General features: G+C 51.3%; 9 protein-coding genes across 9 annotated transcripts; 7 read left to right on the top strand and 2 right to left on the bottom strand.

Annotated features, from left to right (window-relative positions):
• Nucleotides 1–327: 327 nt before the first annotated feature.
• N7443_007432 (snoRNA-binding rRNA-processing protein ENP1) lies at nucleotides 328–1920 on the top strand (the record flags this gene model as incomplete). Its single annotated transcript, XM_056887488.1, has 3 exons — nucleotides 328–690; nucleotides 747–1003; nucleotides 1056–1920. The coding sequence occupies 3 exons, from the start codon at nucleotides 328–330 to the stop codon at nucleotides 1918–1920; spliced, it is 1485 nt and encodes a 494-aa protein (XP_056739179.1).
• A 411-nt stretch (nucleotides 1921–2331) lies between these two features.
• Nucleotides 2332–2946, bottom strand: N7443_007431 (uncharacterized protein; the record flags this gene model as incomplete). Its single annotated transcript, XM_056887487.1, has 1 exon — nucleotides 2332–2946. The coding sequence occupies one exon, from the start codon at nucleotides 2944–2946 to the stop codon at nucleotides 2332–2334; it is 615 nt and encodes a 204-aa protein (XP_056739178.1).
• Nucleotides 2947–8067: 5121 nt separating this feature from the next.
• hacA (transcription factor HAC1) lies at nucleotides 8068–9392 on the top strand (the record flags this gene model as incomplete). Its single annotated transcript, XM_056887486.1, has 2 exons — nucleotides 8068–8264; nucleotides 8318–9392. 2 exons carry the CDS (start codon nucleotides 8068–8070, stop codon nucleotides 9390–9392), a joined length of 1272 nt encoding a protein of 423 aa, XP_056739177.1.
• A 426-nt stretch (nucleotides 9393–9818) lies between these two features.
• N7443_007429 (putative SNF7 family protein Fti1/Did2) lies at nucleotides 9819–10511 on the top strand (the record flags this gene model as incomplete). The annotated part of the gene is made up of 1 exon (XM_056887485.1): nucleotides 9819–10511. One exon carries the CDS (start codon nucleotides 9819–9821, stop codon nucleotides 10509–10511), a length of 693 nt encoding a protein of 230 aa, XP_056739176.1.
• Nucleotides 10512–12135: 1624 nt separating this feature from the next.
• On the top strand, nucleotides 12136–13518 carry N7443_007428 (uncharacterized protein; the record flags this gene model as incomplete). Its single annotated transcript, XM_056887484.1, has 1 exon — nucleotides 12136–13518. One exon carries the CDS (start codon nucleotides 12136–12138, stop codon nucleotides 13516–13518), a length of 1383 nt encoding a protein of 460 aa, XP_056739175.1.
• Nucleotides 13519–14200: 682 nt separating this feature from the next.
• N7443_007427 (Zn(II)2Cys6 transcription factor) lies at nucleotides 14201–16666 on the top strand (the record flags this gene model as incomplete). Its single annotated transcript, XM_056887483.1, has 7 exons — nucleotides 14201–14376; nucleotides 14424–14906; nucleotides 14962–15486; nucleotides 15536–15674; nucleotides 15722–15798; nucleotides 15849–15922; nucleotides 15975–16666. 7 exons carry the CDS (start codon nucleotides 14201–14203, stop codon nucleotides 16664–16666), a joined length of 2166 nt encoding a protein of 721 aa, XP_056739174.1.
• Nucleotides 16667–16985: 319 nt separating this feature from the next.
• On the top strand, nucleotides 16986–17384 carry N7443_007426 (cytochrome P450; the record flags this gene model as incomplete). The annotated part of the gene is made up of 1 exon (XM_056887482.1): nucleotides 16986–17384. The coding sequence occupies one exon, from the start codon at nucleotides 16986–16988 to the stop codon at nucleotides 17382–17384; it is 399 nt and encodes a 132-aa protein (XP_056739173.1).
• Nucleotides 17385–17619: 235 nt separating this feature from the next.
• Nucleotides 17620–19607, top strand: N7443_007425 (3-oxoacid CoA-transferase; the record flags this gene model as incomplete). Its single annotated transcript, XM_056887481.1, has 8 exons — nucleotides 17620–17893; nucleotides 17946–18230; nucleotides 18283–18469; nucleotides 18519–18814; nucleotides 18869–18948; nucleotides 18998–19147; nucleotides 19198–19419; nucleotides 19473–19607. The coding sequence occupies 8 exons, from the start codon at nucleotides 17620–17622 to the stop codon at nucleotides 19605–19607; spliced, it is 1629 nt and encodes a 542-aa protein (XP_056739172.1).
• Nucleotides 19608–19744: 137 nt separating this feature from the next.
• N7443_007424 (uncharacterized protein) lies at nucleotides 19745–20633 on the bottom strand (the record flags this gene model as incomplete). Its single annotated transcript, XM_056887480.1, has 2 exons — nucleotides 19745–20419; nucleotides 20475–20633. 2 exons carry the CDS (start codon nucleotides 20631–20633, stop codon nucleotides 19745–19747), a joined length of 834 nt encoding a protein of 277 aa, XP_056739171.1.
• Nucleotides 20634–20646: the final 13 nt, after the last annotated feature.

Here is a 20646-nt window from a genome sequence, read left to right as displayed (position 1 = left end):
AAATTTACACCCAAGTTATCACAGCTTCAAGAATAAAAGTCACAGCTGCAGAGAAGACAATGAGCACTGCGTTGTCCTGGGGAAAGCACGCGGTCCTGAGAAAGCCAGGCGCCGCGCGGCAGAAAATCATCGGCATCAGGGCGGTGAATTGCGGGATGGCGGTGGAGATAAACATTCTCCGCCTGGCAGAAAAAATAACTGATTAGATCACATGACACCAAAATTTACACACAACTGAATGCCGGTTCGTGGTACACATCTCTAGGCAGTCCAGCAGGTTTCCTTTCTATTTGATTTCGGATTATCTGAGTAGAGAACAGTCTCACTATGCCCAAAGCCACTAGCTCCCGTGCTGCCGCGGCACGCAGACACAATCCTCTTGCAGAGGATATCAGTGCCGTGGGGCACCTCCGGACACAGAGCAGCAAGAAGGGCAAGCACCAGTCGGATGGAGACGAAAATGGCGAGAGCGGACAGCGCTATGTTGATGCGAAGATGTCGCGCAACATTCTGCAGATGGGTCAGGAATTAGCAGACGAGGATGCCGCTGAACAAAAGCTTGCCATGGGTACCGCGGAGCCCAAGCAGAACGCTGCTTTCGAATTTGATACCCGTTTCGAGGACGAGCCGCTGTCGGATGACGAGAAGTTTGAGAACGATGACTGGGTTGACGAGGAAGTTGAGGAATTGGTAAGGAATCGTCAGATCTATAAGGCTGCTTGTGGAGAAATCTAACATGACCGTAGGAGGTTGATCCCAATGACCTCGACATGTTCAACAAGTTTATTCCCGGTGGCCACGAGTCGGACCCCATTTTTGGCGGTGCTCGAGATTCTTCCGCCCAGGGTCAAACTACGAACCTTGCAGATTTGATTTTGGAGAAGATCGCAGAGCATGAAGCCAAGCAGGCTGGCCAACATGCTGACCCCACGCGCATTCAAGGCGGTGGCGTTGCGGAGGATGCCGTTCAGATCCCGGCCAAGGCTGTGGAGGTTTTTGAGAAGTACGTGAAAGCTATTTGGCACTGAAAGGACTTCGCTAACTTGCAACTACAGGGTTGGCATGATCCTCTCGCGCTACAAGTCCGGTCCCCTTCCCAAGCCTTTCAAGATTCTTCCGTCCGTTCCCAACTGGCCGACTCTTCTCGACATTACCCAGCCCGAGCGATGGACCGCCAACGCCGTCTATGCCGGTACCCGAATTTTTATCTCGTCCAAGCCTCACGTGGCCCAAGAGTTTATTGCGACCGTTCTGTTGGACCGCGTTCGCGAGGAGATCCACGAGACTAAGAAGCTCAATGTTCACACCTACAACTCATTGCGCAAGGCGCTCTACAAGCCTGCCTGTTTCTTCAAGGGTCTGCTTTTCCCTCTTGTCTCCAGCGGCACCTGCACCCTGCGTGAGGCACACATTGTCTCGTCAGTGATTGCTCGTGTTTCTATCCCCGTGTTGCACTCTGCTGCGGCGCTGCTCCGCATGTGTGACCTGTCAGCTGAGATGTCGAGCCGTTCTCACGAGGAGACCGGTGCCGTCAACATGTTCATCCGAGTCTTCCTGGAGAAGAAGTATGCCCTGCCGTACAAGGTCATTGACGCTCTGGTATTCCATTTCCTGCGCTTCCGTGCCGCTGACCCCTCCGAGGATACCTCGATGGGTAATGCCGGTAGCAGCAAGGCCTACCGGCTCCCAGTTCTGTGGCACCAGTCTCTGTTGGTATTTGCCCAGCGATATCGTAACGACATCACCGAAGACCAGCGTGAAGCACTTCTCGATCTTCTCTTGGTCCGCGGACATAAGGATATTGGGCCTGAAGTCAGACGTGAACTGCTCGCCGGTCGTGGCCGGGGAGTGGTTGTCCCTGATCCCGAGAGGCAGGATGCCCTCGATGCCGGCGACGACACTATGGACATGGATATGTAAAGATCTCTCACAGTCTTCTTTCCTTTGTCTTCAAAACTCCCCTGCATATACCACCTACGACCTGGTCATGAGCACGTACTTGATGGATGGCGTTTATTGTGTTATTTGTGCATATTATTCCCCTGTTATCGGAACTAGTGGAGTCGATAGATTACCACAGGGTCTACGGACCAAAAGCAAAAGCCTTGTGAATACTTTTTCCCAGTAAATCCCTCTTTTCACGCGCCTAGGCCACAATTGAAATAAACACAGCCACTATCAGAAGTAAATGCATTGCGTTCAAGCTCGTAAAACTGTATTATGTGAATGTGTAAATTATGTATGTCGTGTCCAATATGCTCATGCGTGAATGTTCCCATAAACAAGATTTGCAAAAAAGAAAAAGAGAAAAAAAAGACAGAAGAGATACGCTTAGAACAGCGCAGCCACGGCAATCGCAGCCGCAGCACCCAATGGAACAGCGGTAGCACGAATGTTGTGGAGGCCAGCAGCCGCATCAGTAGAGCTAGCGCCGGTCCCAGAGGCTACAGAAGTACCGGTGGCGGTTGCAACCACAGTCAACTTGTCGTAGACGACCGACTTCTCAGGATAGCTGATGGTAGTGGTAGTCGTGGTGGAAGTGGTAGTGTCGTCCACAGAGACCGTAACATCCATGTTGAAGGTACACACAGCCGACTCAGTAGAGTGAGTGAAAGAGCACTGAACATCCTCGCCAACGAGGCCCGTGTAGCCTCCAATTTCAGCTGTCAAGGTTTTGGAATAGCTGAGGGTGTCGGGACCGGCGAACATGGTAAACGGCTTGTCGATACTACAGTCGGACTTGGGAGCGCCGCTCATACAGCCGACCCGGTAGGTGGTTCCAGCCGAATTGGTACCAAGGACGGTGCCGACAATGCTGGAATAGGAGGAGACGCTGACGCTCAGTCCAGGGACAGTCTTGGTGGCGGCAAAGTATTCAATGACTGTTGTGCTCTCGGCAGCAGCCAGGACCGCGAGGACAGGAACCAAAAGAGCGGAGTAATGCATTGTGAGACTGATCCGTGAGATTGACACAAGGCGGAGGCGAAGTGATCAGCAGTGACTTGATTGATAAAAAAGAAGATCGTCTCCTGAAGGGGACTCTACTCCATTTAAAGAACCCTGGCCCCCTATCGCCCTAGTTTTTTTAAGCCGCAGCCTGATGCTACCATGTTTAGCCTCGCGTAAATAAGATCCTTTCAAACTTTGCGCAACCAGTCAAGCCGAGGTAAACGCGACAGGTACGTGAACGATTGGCTGCACGTCGGGCCCTTCTTTTCGAGCGTGGAACATCGACCCCAGTTTGGGACTTGGCAACCCTTAGCGACCTACAAGTTCTTCATCGTTTCCTTGACGATAATTGATGCGGTGTAGCGGAATAACGTGGGGGCCAAAAGATTTTAGGGCAAAGAGACTTCCGCCACCCCAATCAGGGCGCTGTGGGCCCGTCTCTAGTCAAATTTTAGGGGTCCTAGGGTCCTAGAGTCACTGGTCTTCTCTTGATTCACACTACGACTTCGTGGTATCTTTCCGAAGTGTGAGTCAGAGTTCGACGATACCCTGCTCCCTAAGATGGCTAGTAGTCAATCGATGTCAAAGGTGTCTCCATATATGGGGCCGAGCTTGAGGCCCCACAGGGTTGCCGATTTATGAACGTACCTTTACCGAGAAATAGCTATGATACATTTAAAAAGACGCCGCTTTAGGACGCGTTTCTTAGGCTTTCCTCAAGAGATATCGGTTTAGCCGTTTATTCGAAGACGTACTGTGGCTGCGTTGAGCTTGATCTAAGGTCGATTTTTCACTACGTGCTTAGAATGCACCCACACGGAGTCCGATGTTATCGTATATTGGCACAAAGTATAAGCGTTAAAAATTAATCAAAAAAACATGACTAAAGATCATTCTCCCTCTCCCTTTTTCACTATGACAATAATTTCCCGGCCAAAATTCAGCACCGCTAGCTCGATAGCCGCCTACTCTTTTGCCACCTTTTCACAAACACAAATCACCTATTCATGGGCTCCAGTACGCCTGGCGACAAGCAAAAACCTACACTAGTCGATAGCCCCATTTATATAGGTTGATAGTACCATTATTTTGGTCCAACATGCCGCCCACGTTAGTACAAGACCCAATTCGCACCGGTCTATGGTATTGACCAGTCGGGAAACGTCTTCTAGTCCTCTATGAGTCCTCTATTTAATTGAATACCAAATTTCGCATCTGTTACGTACGTTTACATCAGGACTGGTCTGTTCAGGTAGCATGGATTCGAATTACATTTCAATATTGTTTCTCTGCGAATATTTCTCTGTGAATACAGGCGTGTATGTACTTGCCAGGGAACCTTATGGAAGACATCATAATTCTGATCCTCCGTATTACCATCCGGGTCCTTATTCTTCTTGTTTTTAGATGGAACCTGAAGCCTAACCTTGTTATGGCGGTTGCCGTGGCTGCCCCTCAGTTGTAGAAGTGCCTTCGGTGTTAGCGGCATTCCAGCTAGCGGCAAGCTTCTTTCTGCCGCTAGCGTAGCTGGCCTTGGCCGAGCCCGGAGTGTAAACGAGCACATCAGCCAGCTTGTCCCAATCAGGCTCCCAGTCGGGCTACTTTATGCCAACATAGGTTAGACACGGGTGTGATGAGCACATAGAGGTGGTAGACGTCTGTACTTGCTCACAAGTCTCAGTAGTCACCACAGTAACCAAGATAGCATAGCGTTCAGCTGCCGTAAGCTCGTTGATGGCTATGTCAGGCTTCTTTGCCTGTTCTTGTCGAATAGGTCAAGTCCGACCCAAGGCCCTGGAGGTCCTCTTCGAGACAGAAGACATTGTTAAGAATGTTTCAGTGAACTTCTTTGATAAAATGGCACGAGAAATGACATGACTTTTAAGAAGGCTTGGGGGCTTGGGCGAGGGAAGGAAGATAAGGCGAAGGTGAAAACTGGGGGCTTTTTTGGTTGAGAAGTTACGCGCTCGTAAAGTGAGAGCAAATGGCGGGGAACGAGCTGTAATACGTTTCTTGGTCTCTCCCTCTTTATTTTCCCAATGCCGTTAAATAGACAGGTTCGCAAGAAGACCAAAATATAGTTCTTCAAGACAAATATTCCTAGATAAGTCATAGCCATAATACGATCACGAACGAACATAACATTAAACGATTTTGCAAACCTTCTCGTAGTCCTTCTTGATCACAGGGTCTCTTAATGAATTTATGCTCGGGGGTGCATCGAATGTATATCGACCCGTAACGTCAACAGGTAACTTGCTATTAGATGCCAAAGGTACGAAGTGGCACCTGACCATGTACCTGCTTATGGGAGAAAGACCTCAAAGTGCCCTGTCATAATTGCCACCATTTAAAAAGCTCTAGGTATATACAAATCGTAGAAATATTTTAAATGAGCCTTATGACCAAAGGCAAAATGGCACTGGCTTTGAACGAAGCAAAAAAAAGAAAGCCAGTAGTTCCCGTAGCAAGCTCAAACTGATTATATGCGAAATTGAAGCACTCTTCTAGGGGAGAAAGGGATATGGGTTTTTATCATTTATAACAAAAAAATTATCACCTCCAAATAAAATGACGCACTCTTGAGGATCAGAAAACGACAGAGAATGCACAAATCCAGGCTGGTCAACCCGGTCAACGGGGCACCAAGAATAAAAACACCAGTCCGGCATGCAATGGCACCTGAGAGGTATGCATTCGAGCATCATTCGAGAATCACTCGAGAATCACCCCAATCCTTCACTAGCAGTTCGTCCTTTATGTCGAAGACCTGCCACGAAAACCGAGGAGACCAACGACAACCATGAGGCAGCCTCTGCTAAGAATGAGGATGAACCTGCCTGTTGAAGAGACAAAGAGAGAGAAAAAGGCGATCCGCGCAAATACCTTCGTTCGCTGTATCTAGCACGGAAGCCTCTTCATCATGAGTTTGACATCTCTGGAATCCTCAATTGCCCCAGCATCATTCATGCGCAGGCTGTAGACAGCTTTACAACCCCTCTGGATCGTTTGAAGTAGCAATTTTTCCTGCATCTCCTGGGCATGAAGAAAACTGCTTAATCGGGACTTTGTATGGCTTCATCTGAAGTGTAGTCCCGCATTCCCCGTTATGTGGGGATTGGCTACAGGCTGCAACGGACATAGGTTATACTTGTGACGAGGCGGTAATAGAATCAATAGGCTTTGATGTGCTAGTTGTATAGGCTGCTGGACTGGGGGTAATTAGGAAATACTCTACGTGAACCGGTTCGAACTTGCCTAAGATAATACTCAGGTAATACAAGCATCTAGTGAGGTGTCCCTGCGATATGTCTGGGGATACCCCGAAGATGCATTCATGCACATATATGCATGTGACAAGCCAACTCGAATTGGAGGAGGGATCATCGGAAAAATTTCTCAAGGATTGTTTAAACGTGAGATATTCTGCAGAAACATGTCGCAGGCTAATCCTTTATTTGATGTAGGTCCTTCCAAAAGGGCGGTCATAGCCTGTCTTCCCGGGCGTATGTAACACGTCTTTAGGGGGTGTTTCAGAAAAGCGACTCTAGATTATCTCCCTGGTCCGGCCATACAGAGTGGGAGCCTCCATCAGGCCCGGGTACGTATGTAGTCAAGATATAATATAAGTCAACCCGCTTTACATAGTCAGGGACCACAAAGCATAGCGATCCTTGGCCTTTCGGGGAATAGTTGGGCTAGGCGGATATGTTGATACCGGATGATGTGCGTGTCAGGGGAAGAATAGATGTATTGGCGTTAATGTATCAGGGGAGTTTTCTGCATATGAGGAGTCATTACCTAGCTGTAGCCTGGCAGGTGTGGATGCATGGAATGTAGATCATTGGCATATCATACGCGAAATGCATACATAGTCTCATGCACTTGACACCTTATGTCAAAACGGGTTGACAGGCGTTCGGCAAAGGTTAAATTATAGGAACGGGCCTTTTGGCGCCAAGGTAGACCAGTGCGATGCGACATACGAATACTACGATTGTACGGACTCCGACGGGGTCAATGCTTAAGACACCTAGGTACTCCGTACTCTGACTGACTGTCGTGCTGCGTGCTGTGCTGCGTGCTGCGGGTTGCGTATGCGTCATTGGGATTTCCCCTGGTGCCTGGAAGGTGGAAGGTGGAGTCGGCATAACCTGCAGGATGATTGATTCTAATAAAAAAGAAAAAGCATCTAAGAATAATTGAACTCATCGAGTAGGAGGGGTCACTCCTTTTCTTGATGAGTTGGGCTCAGCCACGACGGATCCAGCCCCTCCGCGCGTTCCGTATTGTTCGACGCCATTCGGTGGGGGAGGGAACTCCGCCAATGTGCATGCAAATAGGGGGCCTGGTTCAGGAGGTGCATTCCAAGCGGCCAACAGGGGCCGGAGGATCAGGGTGGCGATGGGGGCATTCTCCGAATCTCCGGGGCTGGAACTTGGACTTGACGTGCGCAACAGGGGGGTCCACTGCGTTCCAGATACACACACAGTACGGAGTAGGGAGACTCGGTGAGAAGTGGAAGAAAGGGGGTATCCTTGGGAATTCAGTAGGGCTGTAGAGTGCGAGGTGCGAGGTGCGAGGTGTAAGGTGTGAGGGTATAGCGCTACTATGTATACGAGGATAAGGATCAGGATCACGCCAAACATCAGATTGGGGGCCTTAAGAAGCTGGGGCCAGGAAGGATTCATAAGTATCACTCTCTCTGTGTGTGTGTGTGTGTGTACTGCGTACGTGTACGTGAGACGAGACACAAGCTGAAACCCCGAGCGAACCGTGGAATCCAGGGGCGCAGGGGGGGGCTAGGCTGACGAGTAAAAGGTACTTGCTTCCACACGTTGTTCACTATGGTGGGAGAAGTACCCGAGACCTCCGGTGATGGCCCCCACTCGGACCAGGGATGAATTAGGGTGAGACCACGCTGGCCTCTACTTAAACCGTGGCCTTCGCCCGCTTGCAGCCCATTCACCCCAAGGAACAAGTGTCCTTCTCGCGCTGACTCACACCTTCCCCGGATTGCTTGGATTGCCCGGTGCCTGTTCGTGATGACAGCGTGGCCTTTGACTACGCTTCAATAGAAAGTCATTTCCCCCTCAAGACTGGCACCGGCCATCCACCATGACAGACACAATCAACCCGATGGAGTCATTATCAGCATCCCCGTCTCCCGAGCTCCACTTGACTGTGTCCCCCGCGGATACATCATTGGACTCGCCTGAGCCGGAGGACATCCTGGAAGATGAGAAAAAGCCCGCGAAGAAGAGAAAGTCCTGGGGTCAGGAACTCCCTGTGCCTAAGACCAACCTCCCACCACGGTACATTCTGCCCCTCCCTTCATGCCAGAAAGGACCTTCACTGATCATTTCAGAAAACGTGCCAAGACAGATGACGAGAAGGAACAAAGGCGGATCGAGCGCGTTCTCCGGAATCGCGCTGCGGCTCAGACTTCCCGCGAACGCAAGCGTCTCGAGATGGAGAAGCTAGAGACCGAAAAGATCCGCATGGAACAACAAAACCAGTTCCTCATCCAGCGTCTGTCCCAGATGGAGGCGGAGAACAACCGCCTCTCTCAACAAGTGGCTCAGCTCTCCGCTGAGGTGCGCGGCTCTCGCAGCAGCACCCCCAAGCAGGGCTCCCCTGTTCTCGAATCCCCCACCCTCACGCCCACCCTGTTCAAGCAGGAAGGCGAAGATCTCCCCATGGAACGTATCCCCTTCCCCACACCCTCCGCCACCGACTACTCCCCGACCCTCAAACCTTCCACTCTGGCTGAGGCCTCCGACGTGACACAACATCCTGCAGCGGTGTTGTGCGACCTGCAGTGTCCGTCGCCGGCCTCGAAGGAGCTGGAACTGCCCTCCCTCTATTCGACCTCTCGAGCGTCGAATCTGACGCTGCAAATGACGTTGCAGCTCCTCTTTCTGACGATGACTTCCGCCGCCTATTCCACGGTGATTCACCCGCTGAGTCAAATCCTTCTTTCCCTGAAGACGGGTTTGCCTTTGGCCCTCTCGACGGAGGAGATCTATCAGCATTTCCCTTTGATTCTTTGGTTGATTTCGACCCCGAGTCAGTCGCCCTCGAAGGTGCCGACTCGACCGGTCTTCCGGATGAAACTTCTCACTCGACTGCTAGCGTGCAGCCCAGCCTTGGCGCGTCCACTTCGCGATGCGACGGGCAGAGCATTGCAGCTAGCGGTTAGTGAGCGTTTCTCCGCGCAGACTCGGTCGGTCGACGCCCCGGAGGGCCGACTGAGTTGGGAGTCGTTATTGACATTGGCATGGGCTATCGATAGACTCGACCAGTCAAGGCGGCATCGGACCACCAAGTCCAAATCCGGCCGGCGACGCAGTTATGGAAAGGTTCAACGGAGTACTGGGGGTTCCTGGAGTTCTACACCGGGCGAGACACTTACGTCTCCGCTATCGGGCAAACAACTATAGGGGAGATTCTTCTCTGTTTGCTGTATACTAGTATTTTTTTTTTCAACTATTCAAAGAAATGACTGGCTCATTTCTTGATCTCTATCTGGATATTTGTTTCGTAGTATTTCGTTGTAAATTGACGATAAGGACCGCCGCCCAGTCCGGCCATTGTAGCAAACTGTAAGCCATCCAGCAATATCGTTGCCTAAGTATCTCAAGGCGAGCCTCGCTAGAAATGAACAAATTTTGATCTCCGATAAAACCCTGCAAACCACCCGGGTTAAAATAGAGCGACGCTAAAGAATGCGCTGAATGCGGTGACGTTTGCCACGCGCCATCTTCTCACTGCCCCTCTCAGTCTCAAGTCTCGACCTTCCCAACTTCCCCGGACTCTTCCCCTGCACTTCCCTACGGTTTACCCGCATTGCCTACTCAACCGCCACCATGGTCCGCAGAGATCCCATTTTCGAAGCCCGCACGAATGTCAAGGTAAGACGCAACCCCGCATCGCCGATTCCGCGCACGCAAACCACTAACTCCTACCAGCTCCACTCCAACCGTCTAAAGAAAGAAGCCAACCGTGCAGAAGCCACCTTCAAGTCCGAAAAGGCCAAAGCCGATAAGGCGATGAAGAACCGCGAGTTCCAAATCGCCCGAATCCACGCCGCCTCGGCCGTTCGCGAGAAACGCCGCCAAGTAACCCTCAAATCCGAGGCCGCCCGCGCCGACGTGATCATCAACGAACTCAAAGCCGCGCAGAGCACCCGCGACACATCACGAACCCTCGCACTGGCGTCGCGTGGCCTAGACGCCGCCTCAAAGAGCGTTAACTTAGAACACCTCGTATCGCACGCCAACAACTTTCTCGCCCGGTCCGAGGATTTCAAGATAGCCAGCAGTGCGATCGAGGACGTTGCGCAGGGTATCTCGATGCAGGAGTATGGTGCGGAGGGAGAGTCGGAAGTTGATCGGATGATGGAGCAGTTGGCAGACGACGCGGGCGTTGATATGCGCATGGCGTTGGAGTCTGGCAAGGCTCCCGAGGAGATTCAGCAGCAGGCTGAGCCTGTTAAGCCGGATGCGGAGGCTGAGGATGGGCTTGGGGCGAGATTGAGAGCTTTGCGGGCTGCGAACTGAGTTGGTGATCTTGCTGGTCTCTTGTTCTCTATCGCCGTGTGCAACCTGGGTTTAGATATAGGAGTTCGAGCAGGATTCCAGTCTGGTTTACGACGTTACGGCATTTTGCGTTGGGAGTGGTCTTGATTATTTTCTGGTTTTGCTGTCTTAGGACTTGGCGTTGAATGAAACCTGTATATTCCTATTCATATTCATATTATATTCAACGATTGAATACACTTGGCCCATTGGACTGACTACTATCGTCCACGAAGGATGTAGCAAACGATCTGGTGCAGCTGAGAAATAAAGCCACAGCCTATCGCACGCGCTAACAGGATGAGGCTGGGATTCGAGATCGGCAACAATTACTTAGTGCTTACTCGCATCGTCTGCCACTTTCTATTCCTCTGTTCTCTTCATCAGGCACACTCACATTTAACCACCGTTCTATCCAGCTATGCCAGGCAACAGTAGCTGTGTAGGACTCTCCTGCGCCGACAGTCCTCTCTACAACCGGAAACATCATCGGAATCCTCACATTCGCTTATGCAGTCTTCACCCCGATTTTCTCCCAAGCGGGTGCATGAGCTGATGTAGACACGGAAGTTGCAGATTTGGCCACTCGCCTGGGCAGCGAGTCGGAATGTCTCAGGCATACTACGACGTTGTCAGGAGAATATCAAGACAAGATCCCCCCGGAGATATCGCACGCAGCATAAGAGGCTCTCTAGAAGAAGCTGCTCAGGTTCTTTATCGTATTTCCCCCGCAATAGATGTAGCTGCTATGCTCCGTAGACCACGATTACGGCGATTTCTTCAACGAAAGCAAGTCCGTCTCGACAAAGAGCAATTGAACAAAGATATTCGATCTACCCTAGAGAAGAGGGCATAGCTCGGAGGAACTTACACTACTATGCTAAATAGGTCGTCCATCCAGTCAATAGGTTTAAGGTTCAGAAACTGACTGCGATACATGCGTTAGAACTTCTAGGATGAAGGATGAAGAATGATGCGAGTTTGTTTCTTTGAAATGGACATTGTAGCAGCTCTGTTGGACAATAGATGTCTTCGATATCTTTCTCGGCGTCATTCTCACGTTCTTTCAACGTCCATCTCTAAGTGAGGCGGATTAATATTCTTATTACAGTCGTGGAAGATCGCCCAGGTGATTTTCTCTCGTGGCCGCTAGAAACGCCGGCAGTTGCCACAGAACCGGTCAATCGTCTAGATCATTACGAGACACTTCTTAAACTACAAGATCAGTGACTTGGAAATCCGAGGTCATGGAATGTCTTATTTGGGACTCTTCTCTTGGAAAACCTTGTGTATTTGGGGTCCCAGTAAGCGAGCACTAGCCTAGCCGCAGAGGCAAAAAGCGACCGAAAAGACTGGAGGGTCCGAGACCGCGGCGATGGACCCGGATCTGTGCCCTGCATCAAGCCAATCGTAACGGCCACCTAATATCCACCATCCCCGAAATGGCTTGTTTGAGGCTTTTACGGCCCCTAAAACAGGGTCTCCTAGTCCCTAGGGGGGTCTTGAGTTAGGCTCTGTCGACGTGTTAGCGTCTCAGGGTCCTGGGATTAAAACCGTGGCCGCCGCCATGGCTTGCCCTTGACTGGAGAAAAATTCCGGGCTCGTCATGGCGGCCGCACGCTCGTTTTTGTGCTTCCTGACACTCGTTATCTACTGTTCACTCGTTCGTGCCGCTCCCTGGATCGTGACTGATTACTGGGAAGAAGAGCACATCACCAGCTATCTCTATGATTATTATTATTCCTCCAACGTCGCGCCTTACGTGACCACTGTCAACCAGGAAGTTCGACCCACGGGCACTTCGCTTCCCGAAGCTGTATCTACATACACCAACGTCGGGACCGGATACTACGCTAGCGACGTGACCGTCGTCAACAAATTATACACCGCTACCATCGGCACGACTGCCTACGACCTTGCCTACGGCGATACCTACAGCGCTTATGAAACCACCATCTATGTGGTCAACTTCACCTATACCGCGCCCACGGGCTGCTCTACACAATGGACCACTACTACCTCTGCCACGGTGACACCTCCCAGCAGCATCGAGGCACTGCTCCCGCGCACAGCCACATCCACCTCTTTCTCCGTGGACAAGACATCCAGCCCCTTCTCACCAACCACATATACCTACGTCTACGTCTGGGTCGAACCTACTCAAATTCCGAGCACCAGCCTCGCCTGTCTTAGCGATGAATCCCGCCCCACGGACCTGTACTCGGGCTCAAAGTGCCAGTACACAGGCAGCGACAACTGCGGCTATTACTATGGCGGCTATGACGGCAGCGACGAAGCCTGGTATAACGACTCGTCGTGGATGGGTATCTCCCCTCTCGCAATCATCCTGATCTGCATCCTCGGCTGGGTCGGCCTTTTCTTCATCCTAGGCGTCATCGAAGCCTGGGTCCGTTTCCAACGTCTCATGACTGGCTGGCAGACACGTCGAGGATTCCCTCTTTTCTGGGCCTTTATGCTTCTGCCCGTATCACTATTCTGTCTATGCTGTTTCCGCAAGGGATACCGCTCGCGTAATGCAGGAGATGCGGCATTCTTGCAGCAGAAGTGGAGAGATATGAGTGCGTGGACGAAGTTTAAGCTTTTCATTATCTGGGGCTTCCGGTTCAAGTATCCTGATGTTCTTGGACCAGCGCCGATGCGCGTTAAGCAGAGCAAGAGGCCTGGTAAAGATGCTGGGCCGCCTTTGCTCAATCCTTCGCCGTCTCAGACGGCTATGCATGGGCCTCCGATGGCGGCTGGTGCTCGTGGTCCTGAGATGGCACAGGAATCCAATACTGCGCAGCATCTGGCCCAGGCACCGTTGGTTCCTGGGGCTGCTGGTGCCTTGCCGGGTCAGGAGGAAGGTCGTCAAGAGGAGAATGTCAGCCGTGGGGGGGTTGTGAGTCGAGATGGCGCAACTAGTCATGATGGGTCGATTAGTCGGGATAGGCCAGTTAGTCAGGGTGAAGAGATTGGTCGGGCGCATTGATTGAATGGAATGGATGAATTTTATCCTTGCTGCGACGACTTGAAAAGGGTGCTAGATTGTTGATAATACCGGGGTTATATATACATCTGCTCCAGACACGGTTCTTATGACTTGAATACCTCATACCTGGGAGTTTTAATCTTTAATTTTATACGTTGTGCATATCTGTGATATTCTCCATTGTCTTCATGGTATATTTGAAAGGGCTGCTCTTGCGTGTGCGCAAAACATATGTCCATTGAGGCTCACCACCCGATCTTCAGCCTTGACCTTCTGTCCGTAGCGAGTAATGACCAACCACCACTTTGTTCCGAACGATTGAATTAAGTTGTAAGGGAATTCAACTGCAATTATTAAAATATTGAATTCAACGTGTCCAAAAGAGATTGTGCAACCTCGGTCCGTTTTCCGAAGGGGACAAAAGAAATACAAAAAAGAAATATCTCAGGTTGTTCTGTAGGAATAGCCGAACGCGGGGGTCGAACCCGCAACCTTGAGATTAAGAGTCTCACGCTCTACCGATTGAGCTAGCCCGGCAGGGCTTGGTGAAGGAATGTGCAGAAAATGGCTTTATGAAGCACAAATATGCAGACGAGGGACTGAGCCCCGGTGAAAGCCGATAACCGAGTTTCACACGTGCGACGATCCGGGGAAGCGCTGTATGGACTTGGACAGCACACCGATGGAAGGACAGGGGAACGCGCCCTCTGCAAAACAGCCCGCATGTCTAAACTGCCGTCGCAGTAAGATCCGCTGTAACCGACCGGCGGGCCATGCGCGATGCGAGAAGTGTCGCCAGGCGGATGCCGACTGCATCGTGCCGAGCCACCATCTTGGAAGACAGAAGGGAGTGAAGAAGTAAGTGTATCCTGTTAGAGTGGGGATGTGTAAATTGACTTGAGTAGCAAGCGGAAGGGTCTGGAAAAGGCAATCCATCAGATCGAGCAGGCTATTAAGCGGCCCAAGGTTGATCCAGAGGGACCAGATGATGCACAGAAGGCCATCTCGGGGCTGCAGGAGTTGCTCACTCGTTTTCAGGGGCAATTGCAGAATGAAGATGTCTTTGAGAGCCCTGATCGATCGCGCAATCTGCCGTCTCCGTCTCGGGATACGAGTGCGGAGGAAAGTCTTGCTCTCGATGATGCGGAGAATCCTCTGCAGCTGCTTGCCAGAGCCTCGGATCTTCAGCTGTCACCAATAGGAGTACGACATGTCCCAAAATCTTCGCTACCATCTATAGCGCCCTTGCCACAGGAGAGCAGTGAGCTTGAAATGAGTGCAAAGTCGTTCTTCGTGCCTGCCAGAGCTCACTTGGATGTTGGGTCTGAGTTAGATCCTGTTGATCTGGGACTTGTCACATTTGACGAGGCTGAATCTTTGTTCTCCTTGTAAGTCTTTTCAACTATTTCCAATAGGAGACGCGCTTATACTAATGGCTCCTAGCTTCTATCAGAATCTCGCACACACACGATGGGGCCTAGATCCCATTGTACACACGCCAGATTTTGTGCGAGCGCAGTCTGCATTTCTATTCACCTCAATCATGGCAGCCGCGGCACTGTTCTTATCATCTGCCACTGCATTGTCGAAAAGACTCTCTAGGCACTGCAAGTGGCTTGCGAAGCGAATGGTGACAAATCGCTATAGGTCGGTAGAAATAGTACTGGCCTTTATGGTAAATGTCCCATGGATGCCCCCAGGGGACAGATTGGGCGATGATGATACGTGCTCGTATATAGCCATGGCACTCACTGTTGCCTTGGACTTGTCGCTGAACAAGATTGTCACACCGTCTTCGAGTTTCGATCAAGATCTATTAAATCGTCTTGCTCGGGCAGACTGTATTGATGCGAAGAGAGCGCTGCATATGGATGGGTTTGATGACGTTGACCCTTACTCGGAGTGGGGTCGCCGATTACTGCGAAGACGAGAGAGGACTTGGATCGCGTTATTTGTTGTTGAAAGAGGGTGAGTCTGGCCTATATTATGACGGAATACCCTTCTTACAGTGCTCCAGTGTTTGCCTTGCCCGAGGACGAAGTTATACTGTACCTCCTACATCACTTATTGAGAACTGCGATGTGTGGCATCGGGCAGACATTGCAGATCGGCGTGACGGACCGATGAACTCGATGGCAGTCCTGCGAAGGGACCTAGTAAGTGCCGGTAATTTGGATTATAAAATAGTGTGCTAACAACCCAGGATAATCTCTTTAGAAAGGTCAAGGCGAGCTGCGACAGTTATCGAATCGTCGATACCGGATCTGAAGCTGCTCAAGCGTATGTAGCTAACGAAATATCCCAGGATTAAACCGCTAACCCTTTGATAGCATCGAGAAGACTATCGAGACTTTCTACGAGCGCTGGTACGCAACGTGGGAATTGGCAATCAGTGAAGGCGGAGGTGGTTTCATACTTCCAACATTGTACATCTACAACCAACTGACAAAGTACAGCACGCTCTCTCCCACCGTACGTCGAGATTTTAGTGACACATACTCAACTATCCACCTACGGCGGTGTCATCAACCACCCCACAGCACCTCTTGAAGTAAAGCGCTTCTTCAGAGCAGCAGGACTATCCTCCGCCCTAAACGTTCTCCGAGCCGCCATCCAAGGAGAAGGACGACTGAAATCCATGCCAAATAATACGGTCATCATGATATCTTTCGCAGCTTGCTCAGCTCTCAGTCTCAGTGTGATCCCAGGCGACAGTCGGTCGAGTCTAGCTCCCAGTGTGCGGACTCTGATCGAAGAGACCGCAGGTGTCCTGGAGCGAATAGGAGCCACCCCGAGTCACCGTGGAGGAGCATCGGTGTTGTATGGTAAATATCTGCGCGAGTTGATCCGACGAGGACCAGCTATGCCTAACAAACAGCTTCGATCTGATGCACGACCCGTCGACATCCCGGATCCTGTTTTACCACCCACTAGCCTGGGTGATCAGTCGTTGGCAACAACGCAGACTCTACCGCCAGGAGATATCTGGACCGAGCCGATGCAGTTCTCCTCCATGTCTGATAACCAGATTATCGATGCAGTCAACCGTGCTGGAAGTGCATTTGGAGCGTCGATACCAGACGTACCTGTTGACGATATGCTCAGCTGGGATTGGCTTGATTTTGCCAACACCGATTTCAATTTTTAATGCGTTGACCGTTTCTAGTTTCTGATATGAGGACTGCATGAGTGACTCTGGGAATACCAAGCCAGCCATGACAGCCAAGCCAGCCAAGCCAGCCATTTACTGAGAATGGTTGGGATCCACTGTTCCCCGAGGCTCAGAGGCTTAGCCTTGCGACAATTAACGTCATCACCCTTGTCGCTTGCAATGTACATAGTTAGAGTACCAAGGATCTGCACATAAGAATGTGATGAGATGATCCATTTTCTTTCACCAAAAATCTACCCTGCCTCCAGTTTCACAATACCGATTCTCATATAGAATCAACATGGTCGACCTCACCATGCTAGCCCCAGGGCCAGCGGGCACGACTATGATCGGCGAGAGCAATATTGAAGCTGCCGCTCGACGCGGACTGGAAAAGCAGCGCCAGCACGACAACGCTATGAAGTTTTCGAACAAAATTCCCTCGACCGATACCAACGCCAACACCTCCAACAAGACGTTACCCACATACAAGTCATCTACAGAGGACGAATCGCAGGAACAACCACAGAGTCTGAAGGATCAGCGCAAGAGGAACGGTCAAGCCCCGTCTCAACCAGAATCCAAAGATCCATCGAAATTGGATTCTATTGAAGGATCAAGTCAAGAGCCAGCCCAATCCCAGAGTGGGCTTCGCAGTAAATGGCAACGCGTTTGCAGACGATTTCATGCTAAAAATATCCTAAAACATCCATGAAAAAAACCTACAACCCATGTATTTGAAATGTTTATAAGCCTTCTAGAGCCCATCTCTTCATCAAGAGTCGAATCAGAAGACCCAGGTAACCGATGTACCTGACTCGGAACACGGCGCCCGGCCCGCCACTCGGCATTCAAAAGTAGCCCCGAAGTGTCGTCACCCCGGCACGCAGCTCAGTATTAATATCCTCCGCATCTCATCTTTCTTTCCTCGTAGAGCACATAAGCACACAATGGCAGCCTTACGAGTCACAACTGCACAACTTTCACGCAAGGCACTGACTTCATGCCGACCGCGCATCTATCTTGGGATTCGCGCCGGCATTCGCCCGACACTTGCGACCCGGCCCAAGTTACACGCATACTCCACCGCGCCGGCCCAGAACCTTGCACCCAAGACCGAGCGTGGAGGATCCAAGCTATACAGAGATGCGGATGAAGCTGTTAAGGATGTGAAGAGTGGCTCGACGATCTTGAGTTCCGGGTTCGGACTCTGCGGTGTCGCGGGTAAGTTGCATGATCTTCGGAGGGAGCCGGGACCTTGCTGATAAGTGACCAGAAACATTGATCAATGCGATGGGTCGACGCGGGAAAGATCAATTGCACTCCCTAACAGCAGTTTCGAATAATGCCGGTTCTGCAGGGAAAGGTGGATTGTCGACGCTGTCGCATAATGGGCAGTTGGACCGGTTGATTCTGTCATATCTGGGCAATAACAAGGCCTTGGAGAAGAAATATTTGTCTGGGAATATTGCTATTGAGCTTTGTCCCCAGGGCACTCTGGCTGAGAGGTTGAGGGCTGGTGGTGCGGGGATTCCGGCGTTCTTTACCCCGACTGGAGTTCGTAAGTACATCCAATGGATAACCATGTGCGATATGCTGATTTTCGCGAAAAGACACATTCATCCAGGAGGGAAAGATTCCCATTCGGATGGATGAGTCTGGCAAGGTCTTGGAGTCTGGCAAGCCGCGCGAGACCCGCGAGTTCAATGGCAAACCGTATCTGATGGAGACTGCCTTGACTGGAGACGTGGCGATCTTACGGGCGTGGAAGGCCGATGAGGCTGGAAACTGTGTATTCCGGTATGATTGTGTCGCCCTCATCACAGAAGGAAAATGCTGACATCAGTAGATACACAACTAAGGCATTCGGACCGATCATGGCCAAGGCTGCTACCCTGACTATCGTGGAAGCCGAGAACATCGTTCCTGTTGGGTCTATTGATCCCAATGATGTGGATCTGCCTGGTATCTTCGTGGACCGGATTGTTCCCGCGACGGACGAAAAGCACATTGAGAATAAGAAGCTGCGCGAGAGTGAGGGTGCAGGTGAGGCGACGAAGGGCGAGGCTCAGATCCAGAGAGAGCGCATTGGTCGGCGAGCGGCGAAGGAGTTGAAGCAGGGATACTATGTGAACCTTGGTGTTGGTAAGTATTGAGAACGTGTGGATGGTTCAGTTCTTATTTTCTGACCATGTGCAGGTATCCCTACACTGGCACCATCCTTCTTGCCCGAGGATGTCAAGGTTTGGGTTCAGTCTGAGAATGGAATTCTGGGAATGGTACTAGGTGCCTCCGTGGTGTTGAAATGGTTCATGCTGACTCGATTAGGGCCCGTATCCCACAGAGGATGAAGTCGACCCAGATATCATCAATGCCGGCAAGGAGACCGTGACTTTGATGCCCGGTGCCTCCACATTCGACAGCACTGAGTCATTCGGTATGATCCGCGGTGGCCATGTGGATGTGTCGATTCTCGGCGTAAGTTTTATCTCAATTCAACCTCGTTGCTTTGCTAATCGACTGTACAGGCCTTGCAAGTGAGCGCCAACGGTGACCTGGCTAACTACATGATCCCCGGAAAGGTCTTCAAGGGTATGGGCGGTGCCATGGACTTGATTTCCAACCCCGACAAGACCAAAATTGTGGTGGCGACCAGCCATGTCGCCAAGGATGGATCGCCCAAGATCATGCAGAGGTGCAGCCTTCCTCTGACAGGTGCTAATGTCGTGAGCACAATCATCACCGATCTGGTCAGTCAATCCCCCTTCCCCATAGGTTAGAGCTCAGCTAACAGTCCTCACAGTGTGTCTTCCAGGTCAACCGAGCCACCGGCGAGCTCACCTTGACGGAACTCGCCACAGGCGTGGAAGTGGAAGACGTGCGCAGCAAGACAGACGCCAAGTTCACAATCGCCGAGAACCTGGAACTCATGGAGTAGAGCGCATAGAACTATTTTAACCCTTGTACATAGAACGTTACAATCGAGTTGAAAAAGGCTGTACTCTAGTCACCGCAAATCGAGATAGCATTGCAATCATTCTATCATGACAGTATATACAAATTTCCTGTGCAAATTTACAACTTCGCCTTACCAGGCGCATACGTCGAGCCAGTGCCCTGACTAATTGCCTCAACGATAGCATCAACACTATTCAAGATCCATTCATTGCCCTCATCACTCGCCAGCCAGCGCGCACCCTCTTCGCCTTCCACATCCGTAGCCCACGACCCATCCTCAAGGGCCTTGCGCAGTCCAAAGACATGCGACGTCACCTGCGGACCCACGCCAGTCTGCGCGCGCAGACAAGCCACAGCAACCATGGAGGTCAGCACACGGCCAGCCGCGGCACCGGTGTTCCGGGCGGGATCGGAGAGGAGAGAGCCGTAATGGCTGTTCAGGATAACAACGGGTAGATCCGGGTGTGAATCAGCGAGCTTGTTATACAGCTTATTCTCGAAGGGTCGATAAATTGAATTCCAGAGGGCGCGGCCGCGCTCGCTAATCGAGGTGATGTTCTCGGGGCTCGGGGCGCGGGTAGGGGTGGTAGAGAGCTGAGTGCTGACAGAGTCAGGGAGGGTGGCTTTGAAAGCGCCCAGGCAGTTGATTGTGCGGGGGATGCCGTTGAAGCTAATGCATTTGAGGCCGACTTCGCGCATGAGTTCGGCGGTTTCGACGGGGGATGTGTTGGCGGCTAGCTGATATAAGGCGGCTAGGGACTCAGGGGAGTTCATGGTCATTGTTGCTGCTGTCTAGAAATATATTAGCCACTGTGTCTCTGGACGTGTGTCGGTTCTGGCGACTTACCGACAGCGCGAGCCATGAAGGCTGCGAGACATTCTTGGCCCGAGCGGTCTGCGCGATTTTGCTATAGACCGCAGAGATATTCGCCGGAGCCGGCACGGTAGACGGACGTGCGGCAGGAGCATTGATCAATGCTTTCAAACTGTTAGAGAGCCTCGACATGGTGGTTGTTGCG

This window comes from Penicillium atrosanguineum (genome assembly GCF_028827265.1).
Source record: "Penicillium atrosanguineum strain IBT 20685 chromosome Unknown utg000006l_segment0_segment0, whole genome shotgun sequence".
In the NCBI taxonomy this organism is placed as follows: domain Eukaryota; kingdom Fungi; phylum Ascomycota; class Eurotiomycetes; order Eurotiales; family Aspergillaceae; genus Penicillium; species Penicillium atrosanguineum.
This window is presented reverse-complemented; position numbering and strand designations above follow the sequence as displayed.